The sequence below is a fragment of the Mandrillus leucophaeus genome, unplaced genomic scaffold, assembly GCF_000951045.1.
Source record: "Mandrillus leucophaeus isolate KB7577 unplaced genomic scaffold, Mleu.le_1.0 Scaffold1612, whole genome shotgun sequence".
Classification (NCBI taxonomy): Eukaryota; Metazoa; Chordata; class Mammalia; order Primates; family Cercopithecidae; genus Mandrillus; species Mandrillus leucophaeus.
In genome coordinates, this window is record NW_012101602.1 from 166,833 (window position 1) to 180,987 (window position 14,155).

The window sequence follows — 14,155 nt, forward strand, 5'->3', positions numbered from 1 at the left end:
AAAACAGAAGAGAATCATATCCAATTAAATATATTGCTTTATGGAAGGAAAAATCATGAAACTCAACAAATACTTCTGATAAGACGAATAAACTGAAGCCTGAAAATTGGCCATAGGACTTGCAAGTATGATGCTATTGGTCATGTTGACCAAAACAATTTTGGTGAAGAGATAGGTAGAAAAGTCTGATTGTACTGGCTTCAACAGAGAATGAGAGGACAGTATTTGGAGACATTGAATTTAGCCAACTGTTTCTAGTTTTGTTTTGTTTTGTAGAAGGACAACAGCAAAAGGTAAGGTTAAGAGAGGGTTTTCAAAAACCTGGAGATATTATAAACTGTGTGGATGCTGAGGGAAAAAATTGGCAAAGAAGGAAAATTCATGAAGCAGAGGAGCAAGGAGAATTGCTACAGAAATGTCCTTAAGAAAGGGGAAGGGGCTTGATCTTGGGCACAAGTGGAGTAGTTGGCATCTCATCCATGGGAGCAGGTGGAGACGGATGGGAAGATAGGGTGGTGAAAGCATACAGAAAGTCTCCATGGATTTTTTAACATTTTATTTTGTTGTTGAAGCAATGTCATCACTGGAGATTGAGAATGGGGTAGGTAAGAAAGAATAGAAGGCATGACATAGCTGTTTAAGAGAATGAGTAAATGAATGAATGGCTTTAGGAAATATCAAAGGATTGTTGCAGTACTTAGAGCCCACATGAGTGGTCATGAATTTGAATTGAGATCACATATATACCTGTGAGTGTTTTTTTCCTAAGCCAATATTAATACACAGATGCAAGTGTTGAATAGATTGAGATTTTAACTTAAGCAGAGTTGGAATGTTGCCAGATTAGTATGAGGATAAAAGAGAATGGCTAGAAAGTTGTGGAGAAATACAGGGGAGTATTATTATGATCAATGCACAATGGGCTACAGGAGGGAAGATAAGGCATAGAGTGGGGTGGCAGGGCTGTGGGGTGTGGTGAGAGGAACTGGAAAAGATAGGACAGTAGTCCCAGTAGCATCGAAGAATTGTTGGAGGGAGTAAGTTCAAAAGATAGAAGATACGGTTGAAGAGAGACAACTAAATTGAAAGTGCCAGATCAAACCGAAGGTAAGGTATTTAGTAATGACACCACCTAGGGTATGACCACAGGCGTGAATAACTCAAGGGTGTAGGAGAAGATGATCGGCAGAGAGGAGGTCTTAGAAATGGGAGGTCAGATAGCAGAATGATCATTTGTGTGGATGAGATCACAATAATATAATATTGAGATCTCAATAGAGATAGTATTAGAGATAATTATAATTAAAATCACAGCGGATCTCAAAGATTGGTCCGCAGACTAGCAAATGCCAATGTCCCTGACTTGTTAGAATTGCAAATTTTTGAGTATCCCCTAGATCTAGTGAATGAGAAACTCTGGGAGCCGGGCCCCGCAAAGAGTAGTTTAACAAGTCCCCTAGGTGATTTTGATGCACATTAAGGTTTGATAACTATTAATACTTCTATAGTAGGACAGATGATAGATAAATTAACAGCTTGAAGAAGTAACAAAAAGTTCAATAAGTTAGCATTAAACTACACCTGAAAGTTGTTGCAAGGTTAAGTGAGAGGAACCTTAAAGGGAGCAGCATTTGTAAAGAAAAGCTAGAATCATGAAAAGACCTAACGTAAGATCAAATGAAATTATGTAGAAGTGTAAAATTCTTAACTGTTAGTATCTGAAAATCATGCATTCCTTGCTAGGAAGGCATTGCATTAGTGCTTTAGGAATCCTGATAAAACGTCACAAACTTCTGTTCATTGGTATTAGGGACAGAATAGAGTGAGTGCTTGAAGAACTGCCTTGACTTACCAATCTATCTCTCCACAACTTCCAATCATCTCTAGGGCACCTAGCAGAAATAGTTTCACAGAGCAAAAGTTATAATACAGAATGTGATGAAAGGAGGAGGCCGACTCTTAATGACGTCAGGTATTCCCGGGACCCGCCCACCGTGGGCGTTTTCCACCTACAGCCAGGCGCCTCCGGGGGCGGGGTTTGCTCAGGGTTGACGTCACTACTGAGCGACGGGCGCGTTCCGTTGGCGGTGGATTCGAAAGTTCTGACCCGGGTTTCTCTGCCTGAAGAAGCGTAAGAGGGACCGGATTGTTATCGCTGGCCCAGTGTCCCCGGAGTTTGTGTGCGATACAGAGAGCACCTCGGAAGCTGAGGCAGCTGGTACTTGACGGAGAGGATGGCGCTGTCGACCATAGTCTCCCAGAAGAAGCAGATAAAGCGGAAGGCTCCCCGTGGCTTTCTAAAGCGAGTCTTTAAGCGACAGAAGCCTCAACTTCGTCTGGAGAAAAGTGGTGACTTACTGGTGAGATTCCATCCCTTCTCGGGCTGGGAATGGGGCACGGGAGAGGTAAGGGCAATAACCTCCAGCCTTTGTTTTTCCGCCCCGAGCCAATTTATAGCTCTTTCAGGCCCATGTTTAAGGCAGTTCCAGCAATGACAGGTTATGTATGCCCTACCCTGGCATGTCAGTTCATATTCCTGGAGCTCAGTTGTACCGGGCCGCGCCGAAACGTAAATATCTGGATCTTCTTAAAGGGAGGCTCTTAGTCACGTGAGCTTAACGTACAGTTACTGCTTACAGTTTTTAAATATTGCTGTTTAGGGACACAATCTGGCACCGTGATTAATGTACTTGCAAAGGGTATGAAAGATTCACCCTTTAAAAAATAGATTTTGGAATTCAGTCTGTGCCATTTTTATTTAGCTATTGTAAAAGGCATTGCTCACATGCCTTTTAAGGGCCTCCCTTCTTGCCTCCCTCCCTTGCCTCCCTCCGTCTCTCCTCTATTTACGCATTTAAACAAACATGTTGCCCTATTTCCTCTAGGTTAGGATGCTTACTAAAGGACCCTGATGGGAAAGTTTATTTGTAGGAATAATGCTCTCAACTGTTAATTCATTTTGCTAGACAAATAATAGAACACCTAGTCAGTTTTTAAGCTAGACTATTAAAGCCTGCTTATCTGACTCATAATACTTGAAGCATAATATTCTCCTAATAAGAAGCCACAATCAACCCACTGTATAATAATGTTTCTGTCTTGAAATAAATTCAGTTTGTGTGTTGAATGCTTGGAACACATATTCCTCTGGCACAATGAACGCTGTTTCTCTAGGTTTAAACCACAGGAGGCATGTTCGGTATCTTGTCCTTGGCTCTTTGAGTAAAGGAGCCATTACAAATGGACACATAATTTCCAGGAGATCAAGGTACAGAATTGTGGATAATAAGAGCATACTGCATGAATAGTCTTGGGAATGCATCATCCTAGCTGTTCTTAAACGACATTGGTTTTTCTACCTCCTCTTTACTCTTTTACTTCCCGGAGTTCTCCACTGCTACTGTATCTGTTTCTTCCTTTTTGCTAACCTGCTATAGAATTATCACCACTTTTCTCCATATTTGGTCTCTGAAGCCAAAACACAACAAAAACACAACCAAAACACATTTTCCCCCAGAAAAGTATTACTTCAATCTTCTGCCCTTCTTTTTTGTTACTTTCTTAAATCCTGTGAGAAGAGGCAATACAGGCTGTCTTGTGCTTCGACCCCAATTAACTACCCCATGCTGGTGATAGAGGTGGCACAAATGAACGGAATTAAAATAAAATTCACTTGCAAAACATTTTTACGTAGTATATTATGGAGCTTTCACTGGGGCTTCTAAATGGAGGGAGAGGAAATGTACCTGATCAAAGATATCCAGGAAACTACGAACTGGTGCAAATTGCTTAGTCGAAATTCTCAAGTAGTTAGCATCCTCCCACATCTACCCCTTTCTTCCTCCGAAGAACCCATGGACAGAGGAGCTCCATAGTGCGGTGGGATCCAGGTGGCATGGGAAAGTGGGTGAGTTGAAATTTCAAGCGGTTGCATTGATGGGGTATAGAATGTTCTTTTGGTCACTAGCTTTTCCCAGGTAGTATGCTTGTCGTCTTTGGCTTTCATTAAACAGTTCCCCTTCACTGTCTGGTATATGGCATGGTTTATAGCTTTCTGCTCACCTTTGACACTTCATAATCTTACCCAGTTCAATGAGTTATCAGAAAGTTCAATGAGTTAGCATTAAACTACACCTGAAAGTTATTCCAAGGTTAAGTGAGAGGAACCTTAAAATTAAAGGGAGCAGCATTTGTAAAGAAAAGCTAGAATCATGAAAAGACCTAAGGTAAGATCAAATGAGATTATGTGGAAGTGTAATTCACTTGCATCCCACATCATCCACAAAGTTTTCTGTAGTTAAGGCAGTTAGTTTTGATCGGTTCTTTTTTCTGAACTTGGACAGCAGTAAGAGTATACATCATACAATTGAGCTGCTGGGACTCTTAACACTGTTGTCTAGGAGTTTCATATGTTGATGCCTCCTAGTGCGGTATGCAGCTTCTTGAGGAGAGTGAGTAGCTCCTTTTTTGTCTCCCATTATCTTTAACACAAAATTAATCTACTTTTATGCTGCATTTGTACATGATGTTTCTTTTGCTTGAAGAAGTCTTCCCTCTACTTGGCAACCTACAATTTTTTCAAAATCCAGTTCATATGTTACTTCAGTGAAGCTTTCCTTAATGTCCTTAGAAAGGATCAATCTTATCCTTCTTTCCATCATCTGTTGTCACACATTTGCCTTTTTCTTTATGGGTTTGATTATCCTACTAGTCTGGGAACTTGAATTTGGAAATTTTTGTATTCCTGGTGTTTTGCATAATAGCTTCAACATTCTGAGTCTACAATTAATTTTGTAAATGCAACTGTATGTGGATTGATGTTATTTCTATCATTTTATTTATAATTTCTTTGTATTATTTTATCATTCTTCACTAGCTTTTTGTTATTTTGTTTGTTTTATGCCTTATTTGATTGTTTAGCCCTAGGGATGATACTAGGGAGAGAGTTAACATGTTAAATGTAAAGAAATGCTGTGCAAATATCTGGGTACTTATAGTTCATGTAAAATTCAAAAGTGCTGTGACAAAGGGAGGAGGAAGTCAGACTGGCCCAGTCTTTCTGTCAACTGAGACTGTAATAAGTATTTCTTTATAAATTTTCCTTTGATTTATTTTTAAGCAAGCGGATTTTTAAAAGTAACTTACTGATGGAATAGCTTACCTTTTTCAAGTTAGAATGCCTAGCTAATACCCTAAAACTAACTTTTGTTCTGACCATTTTAATATAAACCTTAGTGCATTGGAGTAAGGTTGCTTGAAAGCATATAGGTTACTTGAAAAAATTTCTGTGAGATCTGAAAAAGTAATACTAATTTGTCTCAGTATCTATATTAGGGTTCGCTAGAGGGACAGAACTAATAGGATAGATATATATATGAAGTGGAGTTTATTAAGGAGTATTGACTCACACAGTCACAAGGTGAAGTCCCACAATAGGCCATCTGCAAGCTGAGGAGCAAGGAAGCCAGTTCCAGTCCCAGTCCCAAAACCTCAAAAGTAGGGAAGCCGACAATGCAGCCTTCACTCTGTGGCTGAAGGCCCTAGAGCCACTGGTAAATAAGTGGTGTAAGTCCAAGAGTCCAAAAGCTGAAGAACTTGTAGTCTGATGTTCAAAGGCAGGAAGCATCCAGCACGGGAGAAAGATGAAGGCTGGAAGACTCAGCAAGTCAAGTACTTTCACATTCTTCTGCCTGCTTTATTCTAGCCATGCTGGCAGCTGATTAGATGGTGCCCACCCAGATTGAGGGTGGGTCTGCCCAGTCCACTGACTCCAATATTATTTTCCTTTGGCAACACCCTTACAGACACACCCAGGAACAATACTTTTCATCCTTCAGTCAAGTTGACACTCAGTATTAACCATCACAATATCCATGGCTCATGACCATGAAGAGGAAAGGGTATTCCATCTAGGTTAGTGAATTAAGTCTTAAGACAGTGTGGTTTAATCAAATCTGATTTTTAAAAAAACTTTTTTTTGCCTTATTTGGGGAGATGTGGTGGGGTCTTCATGCAATAATAATTATTAGCTACCTACTATGTATTAAAAAATATGTTAAGGGACACTGGGGATAGAGTGTTGAAAAGGCTAGGCATAATTCGTGTCCTTAGAGTACACTGAGGAAGACAGCTAAGTGAGAAATTACAGCATGATGTAGTCTATGCAGTGATAGGAAGTTCAGAGTGCTGTGGATCAATATAACCTTACATCTTGGGGGAAGCTGGACTTTTCAGAGAAGTCTATAAACAAGTAGGATGCCTAGAGGCAAGGTTGCATTTGAATTCTCAAAGAAATTCAAAAGGCCTAGTGTAGAACTGGAAGCTTAGAACAGTGAGAGGTGAAACTAGAACCCCAGTCAAGTGGGATTTAGTGTTAAGGAATTTGGAATTTATGCTGAGGGTATCTGGAAGCTATTTACCTTTAGAAGTACAAAGTATAGATTAACAAATGAAATTGTGCCATATTATGGGGTGTTTTTGCTACCAAAATAAATGGGCTATCATTGAAAGTTTAAAAAATAATTGGCACAGTATAATGTAAATAATTGGTATTGGGTTGCTTTACCTCGGAGTTCTTGTGAGAATCAAAGAAGATAGTGCATCAAAAATGTACCAAAAGAGTATCCACCTTTTATAGATTGTTCATCTTGTTTAAATTCCCAAACCTCTGTTTTCTCCACATATCACTAGAACATTATTAAACACCTATATAACAATCTATTAAAGATTTCTGCATTATAGAAAGCATTAAAACACCATATTACTAGTTATTTAACATTTGATGAACTGTGGGAGAGTGTTCAGTACACAAGATAGTGAATATTAAGTATTGTGTATAAATTGTTCTTCTAACTGCAAAGATCACTTGCCATGATGTAAATAACAAAATAAATCAAGTTAAAGACACTATCTAATTGGATCTAAGTTGGTAGTGCCCTCAGGTACCTGGCAGAAGCAAAGGATGGGGAAGATATGTCCAATAATATAAATAAGAGTACTACATATGATCCTAGATTGGAGACTGAGATACAACTTTAGCTCACTTCACATTGTCTTCTGCTTGGATTACATGTACTTTAACTTTTTTCCAAAGAATGTGCTTGTAGATTAGGACTTTTGTTGCTTTGGATGGTGATTTTGAGTAAAATACTTAACAAAATGTTATTTTATATGACATATCAGCGCTTGTTTATACATATATGTAATCAGATAATATTGATATATTATCTGATGATGAGTACATATGTTTTGCTTATGTAGAGCTTGTTTCTGTAAGAATGTACAAGAAAGTGTCAGCAGTGGTTGATTGGGGGATGAGATGGGGAATAGACTTATTTTTGATAGTCTATCCTTTCATAAACTTTGTTGTTTTATATTTTTAAAATAATTATAGACTCAAAAGAAGGTGCAAAAATAGTACACAGTTTCCATGTATCCTTTACCCAGCTTTCCACAGTTCTCATATCTTACATAACTATAGTTTTTTTATAGACTTTTAAATTTTTCAGTCTGCTTATATTACCTACTTTAAATAATTTTTTAAAAGAGGCTTGAAGGTTATTAATAGTAAGTATGGTTATTTTATGATAGTTGTTGGATGACAAATAACTTGACCTTTGTGCATACACTTTTCAATTTAGCAGACTTAAACAATTTCAACTATTAACATGTTTTTAAACAAATACTTCAAATAAAATATATCTGTTTAAAAATCTTTGACCTCAGATTGTAGAATAATAACCTGAAATGTAGTTGTTGGTATGTTTTGATTTAAAAATTTCTGGAAATTTTAAATTATGTTATAAATTAAAATCCATTTGGAATCAGAAGCAGGAATATTTGTTACTAAGTGAATCTTACATACATTTTGATATGTAATGATGCTTTACAAAATGGCCTTTGGTCTGCCTTGCATAGCTTGTTTTATGTATTGCAGTGACCACGTCTCTCTGCAGGGAATCTAAGAGGGACTGAATTCTATGTAATTTTAAATAGACTTAATTTACTTAATCACAATGGTAAATAGTATAACAATACATTTTGAGATAATTAATTTTTAAAAATCATTATTTCAGTGCATCAGTATTTGAACTTAAAAATCCACTTGGATTTTCTGTTTTAAAGGTCCATCTGAACTGCTTACTGTTTGTTCATCGATTAGCAGAAGAGTCCAGGACAAATGCTTGTGAGAGTAAGTGTAGAGTCATTAACAAGGAGCATGTACTGGCTGCAGCAAAGGTAAAATCCAGATTTCTTTTCTTGAGCAAGAATTAAACTTCAAAATTACCACTCGTTTCATCACCTCTCCCTGATTTGTATACCTTACTCAGCTTTGTTGATTGAGTCGATATTTGGCCTTTTATGAGTTAATTATTTTAATTAAGGAGTTAGATTTCCTCCATATGTATATTATTGATTTCCAATGGTAATATTAATGGCCACTGCTTTAGAGGAAACATTCATGTTCCTACAGACTGCTAATCTGTAGACGGAGAAGATATATCACCTTGAAATTTATCAAAACTTACTTTCTTCTTGATCGTTTAAAATTATCCTAATTACCTCATTGTATTAGTCCATTTTCACACTGCTATAAAGAAATACCCAAGACTCGGTTATTTATGAAGGAAAGAGAATTCACTCACTATCAGAAGAACAGCATGGGGGAAACCACCCCCACGATCCAATCACTTCCCTTTCTCGACATGAAGGGATTACAATTCGAGATGAGATTTTGGTGGGGACACAAAGCCAAACCATATCACTATTTGATTTCTTTTAACTTTGTTTTGGCAGAGGTTGCAGTGTGCCGAGATGGCACCATTGCACTCTAGCCTGGGCAACAAGAGCAAAAGTGCATCTCAAAAAAAAAGAAAAAAAATATATACAAGTAGAGATGATTGCTTTTTACTGTTATTTTTATGTAATGTTAAGAATATGTTGTCTACGGCGCAATTTTCCAGATATGTTCCTGAAAATGTTATTTCCAAATGATGTTAATCAAGGCCCTACCTTAAATGCTTCTGTGGTCAAATAAGTGTAGATAACCTGGCATACTGTACTTCCTTGATTAGTCACAGTATTATTGTAGAACTTGTTTCTATAAGAATATGTAAGAAACTGGCAACCACAGTTGACTGGGGATGATAGAGGAGAGAAACTTATTTTTGACAGTCTACCTTTTTGTAGACGTTTTTGTTTTAAATTTATTTTAAAATAAGAAGGCACAAAAAATAGTTTAGAGTTCCCATGCACCCTGTGTCCAGTTTCTCATAATCCTAATGTCTTATATAACTATAGTTTTATAAAGTTATGAAAGGCCAAGAGAGAAATACAGCAGTAAGGAAACCTGTTGAACTCCGTTTAGTATTTTGTAAGCTTATTTGAGTACATAATATACTCAGCATTTTGTAAATTCATTTGACTATTCAAACTTTCTTTTGAAGTACACATGATATTATCTTGTAGAACAGAGAAGTACTAACCTAGACAGAGATTTATTTGATGGTCTTGTGGAAGTCTAGAAGTGTGCATATCTTGGCATTTTCTAGGGATTTTAAATTATCTTGCAATTATAAACATTTCGACAAATTTCTAGACTGTTAAAGTCAATGTAAATATTTTTCTGCAGGAAAAACAAGGCTTAAGATATTGAAGAATATACACGTATTTTTTAAATTTAGGATTTGTATTAATAAACTGTAGGTTTATTTACTTAAAATCGTAGATAAGTTTTTTTTTTTTTCAAAACAGATATTCTGACTAATGCTGTCAGTCTTTTTACAACTAAAAATCTCCTTTTTTTAAAAATTTGTACCACAGACTATATATTTTAAAAATAATCTACTTAACAAGTTGTTCAGCATAAGATGACTAGTTTTAGTCTCAAATGATTATAATTCCAGTCCAAATATAATAAATTTAATGTTGCAGTGGATTTGTCCTACTTTATAGTTGTGAAATGTCTGATTTATAATAGACTTTTTGAGCTTTAGAATATTGTTTAACTCCTTAACTGGTATTATGTAACTCTTAATTTAGATAACTAAATTGTATAAAAATTTCAAGTTCGAAACCATTAATCTGAACACTTTTGGCTTACAGTGGAAGAAATTAACATCAAGAGGTAACTAATAAAGCCAGGTTTTTAGAATCTAGGCATGTTTCATATTCATTGAGATAAGACTATTTTTAGAGAAATCTAAGACTATAAGACAAAAGATTCCCTAATCATCTTCCAAATTCGGTTTTATAAAGTCAGTCTTGCATACTATGCACCCAGGACTATTTAACTTTTTGTTAAGGAATGATGTTTTTTTCATAGATATTATATTAATCTTATTTTTTCCCCTCTTACAGGTAATTCTAAAGAAGAGCAGAGGTTAGAAGTCAAAGAACATATTCTTGAAAGTTATTATGATGCCTTCTTTTGGGCGGTAACAGATCATAAAGACTTTTTTACACATCAATTAATTTGGGATTATTAAATATTGGCTATAAGTGATGTGTGTGTTCGTATTTTTTTTCTGGCATGAAATATCTCAAGTAAATGCATAGGACTATTTAACTCTTTTATGGAAATTACTATTGTTTTTATTTTAAATGTCCTCTAGTTCAGTTTGCTTTTGTTTTATTGCTATTATAAATATTTTATGTATCAAAAATGAAATCTTAACTATATTAAATACTTTAAAAATGTACTTCTTAGAATTACGTTTATATATTTAGATTTAGCCACAGTTAACTATGGAATTTAATCTCTGAAGAAAGACAAATACAGTCAAATCTAGGTGCACTTTCAATATTTTAACTTTTAATGTATTTGCAAAGCAAAGCAATCTACTTTTACATTATGCCGGTAGTAATGTTATAATTTCTCAACTGGACAATGATAAACATCAGGTAGGTTTTTCAAAACCTCTCTCCCTCCCAAAATCAAAATAATAGACATTATGGAGCAAATGACTTATTTTCTTCAGGTCTCATGGATTTAATAGATAATTTTTTCCCCTAAATAAGATAATTTAGAAATTTATTGTATATCATCAAATAGTTATTACTTTTAACTTGTTATTTAGAAATAATTATAGATTTCAACATGTAGTTGCAAAGATAGTACAGAGAAGTCCCATGTACGGTACACCCAGTTCCCCCAGTGGTTACATACTACGTGACTATAGTATAATATCAAAACCAGGAATTTCATATAGGTACAGTGTACATGTGGTTCTGTTGCCATTTTATGGTGTAGATTTGTTTAACCACTACTGTAATTAGAAATGTTTCATTACCAAAAAGATCTCCTTGTGCTATCCTTTTACAATTACACCTTCTTTAAAATGTGTCCTACCCTAGCACCATTCCTAAACCCTGGCAACCATGAACTCTTCTCCGTCTATAGTCTATATTTTTGTCATTTTGAGAATATCATATGAATGGAATAATACAGGAAGTGACCTTTGGGCATTGGATTTTTTTCTTAAGTTGTTACATGTATCAGTAGTTTGTTCCATTTTATTACTGAGTAGTATTCTGTAGTATGGAAGTACCACAGTTTGCATAACTATTCACTTAAATTGAGGGGCATTTTGGTTACTTACAGTTTTGGTTATTACAAATTGTTGTGAAGGGTCATCTGCAGGATTTTATATGGACATAAATTTTAATTTCCCTGGGAGAAATGCCTGGGAGTTTTATTCTGAGTTCATGGTAAGTATAGGCCTCGTTTTTATTTATTTTTATTTTTTTAAGAGACTGGATCTTGCTGTGTCGCTTAATCTGGAGTGCGGTGGTGTGATCATAACTCATTGCAGTCTCAAACTCCTGGGCTCAAGTTATCCTCCTGCTTTAGCCTCCCGAGTAGCAGGGATCACAGGTGCAACTTGCTGTGCTCAGTTGGCTCAGGTTTAATTTTTTCAAAAGAAATGGCCAAATGATTTTCCAGGGTGGCTGTACCATTTTACATTTCCATTAGCAGTGTATGAGAAATCCACTTTCTTAATATTCTCACAAATATTTGGTAATGCTACTATTTTTTAGTTTAGCTGTTCTGACAAGAATATGTAGAATTGTGGTTTTAATTTGCATTTTCCTGATGACTGATGTCTTAGTTTAGGCTGCTATAGTGAAATACCATGCACTGAATAGCTTATAGATAACATAAATTTTTTTCTCACAGTGTTGGTGGGCCGAAAGTCTGAGATCGTGGTGCCAGCATGGTCAGGTTCTGGTGAGGGTCCTCTTCTGAATTTCAGACTGCTAACTTCTCATTCTATCCTCACATGGAGGAAAGAAGGCCAGAGAGCTCTCTGCCTCTTTTTAAAGGACAGTAATCTCATTTATGAGGACTTTATTCTCATGACCTAATTACCTCCCAAAGGTCGTACCTCCTAATACCATCACACCGGTAATTAGATTTCAACATAAGAATTTTAGGGGACACATTTAGTCCATAATAGCTGATGATGAACTTATTTTCATATGCTTATTTGCCATCTGTATATTGACTTACACATTTTTATACTGTAATGACATCTAAGGGAAAGAATACCTGTGTGGTCAGTCTTGTACAGAAAGCCTCATGGATTCATAGTTCAGCATAATATAGTAATATATATAATATATGTTACTAAATTAGTAATTTTTTAAAGCATTAATGTGAAAAAAGTTAAATCTTATTTGTCATGTAAGTATACATGTTTAACATAAAATTATATTCTGAACAAAAATAGTTATAGATAAATAGGACTTCTCAAGAAGTCAAATTTACATTTTTGAAAAATTTGAAAAAAAACACACAACTAGAATATGTAGTTAATGCTAGATAGTTCTGTAAATGTAATTAATATCAAAATGTTATTTTTCCTTTAAGAGCTGGACTAGGGAATTTTGGTTTTAGGGTGGTTAGAACTAATGTGCTCAGAAGTAATGTCTTTTTTTTTTTTTAAATGATGTTTTCCCCATCTTTTCTATCTTTTATATAGTGATAGATCGTCATAATTATGCAGTTAATCCCACCGCCTTGTCCCTGAAACAGGCAAGGTGGAAAGAGGAGAGAGAGAGAGAGAGAGAGAGAGAGAGAGAGAGTGTGTGTGTGTGTGTGTGTGTGTGTGTGTGTATGTAAGTGAAGTAAGATGAGGGAAGTTGGTAGAGTCAGTAGAAGTAGGTGATAGTATCCGTGTGATACCACACAGCCAAAAGCCTCCTTTTGGAGGCTTTCTTGTAGGTAGGAATTTTGCTGTTTTGGTAAAAAATTATAACTCCGGCATTTTCATGTTGGGGAGTTAGAGACTGAACTAAACCAAAGTCAAAATGAGGATAGTAAAAGTGATACGATAAATGTATTGGCTTGTTTTCTATATTGTCTGGGGTGTTTATATGCTACATATGTCCCTACTTGAGTTAGAAAAGATAAAGAGAATCTAGAATGTGGAGTTCATTAGAGGTGGGGAAAGATGTGTTTGTTAGATTAACTGAATGTTGAAGAGAGTGAGACCTTGAACAAGTAATTTAACTGGAGCCTCAGTTTCCCCATGTGTACATTTAGTAACTACTGTTTTTGGCCACATATTTTCCTTTTTGGGAAAATCAGGATGACTTCAGTTTTGACTTCATGATTTTGGGTGATCTATATGTCAACTGTGGGTTTCATTTTTACTTTAAAATCCTCAACCTCATTTTAGGTCTCGATTGCTGAGCATGAGATGGGTATGAGACCTTAAGATGGATATTTAGTTCTTCCTCCTCAGTATTTTAATCTTGACAATCAATATAGTACCTTGTGGCTCTAGATAAGTTTAATAACAGTATACTCCCTAGATTAGTGGCTTTCAAGCTTTACTAAGCTTCAAAATCACCTGGAAGGTTTGTTAAAATACAGATTGCTCATGGGGATTCTGATTCTACTTAGGTGGGAGCTGAGAATCTGTATTTCTAGCAGGTACCCAGGTGATGCTAGTGTTGCCATCCAGGGGCCATGCTTTTGAGAACAACTGCTCTAGATCACAGGTTGACAATATTTTTGTAAATAAAGCTTTACTGGAACACAGGCACACATGTGCTGCTTATCTGTGGCTGTTTTCATACCACAACTTAGGGTAGTGTTGAGTTGTTGCAGCAAATACTGTGTATCTTACAAGCCAAGTTACTTAGTATC

General features: G+C 35.9%; 1 protein-coding gene across 3 annotated transcripts; it reads left to right on the forward strand.

The window, feature by feature from the left end:
* The first annotated feature begins 1,521 nt into the window (after nt 1-1,521).
* CENPW (centromere protein W) lies at nt 1,522-11,297 on the forward strand. Of its 3 annotated transcripts, none has more exons than XM_011976027.1 (3): nt 1,522-2,405; nt 8,125-8,238; nt 10,360-11,297. In XM_011976027.1, the coding sequence occupies exons 1-3, from the start codon at nt 2,235-2,237 to the stop codon at nt 10,384-10,386; spliced, it is 312 nt and encodes a 103-aa protein (XP_011831417.1). In that variant the 5' UTR covers nt 1,522-2,234; the 3' UTR covers nt 10,387-11,297. The 3 variants fall into 3 exon arrangements, with proteins under 3 accessions (XP_011831417.1, XP_011831419.1, XP_011831418.1); XM_011976029.1 differs by having other exon boundaries at nt 1,522-2,360; nt 8,165-8,238; XM_011976028.1 differs by having other exon boundaries at nt 1,522-2,360; nt 10,360-10,504.
* The last annotated feature ends 2,858 nt before the right edge of the window (nt 11,298-14,155 follow it).

Coding starts and splice junctions, on each gene's coding strand:
- CENPW (XM_011976027.1), top strand. CDS start 2,235: ATGGCGCTGTCGACCATAGTCTCCCAGAAGAAGCAGATAAAGCGGAAG. Junction 2,406..8,124: donor GGGAATGGGGCACGGGAGAG/GTAAGGGCAATA, acceptor TCTGTTTTAAAG/GTCCATCTGAACTGCTTACT. Junction 8,239..10,359: donor ATGTACTGGCTGCAGCAAAG/GTAAAATCCAGA, acceptor CCCCTCTTACAG/GTAATTCTAAAGAAGAGCAG.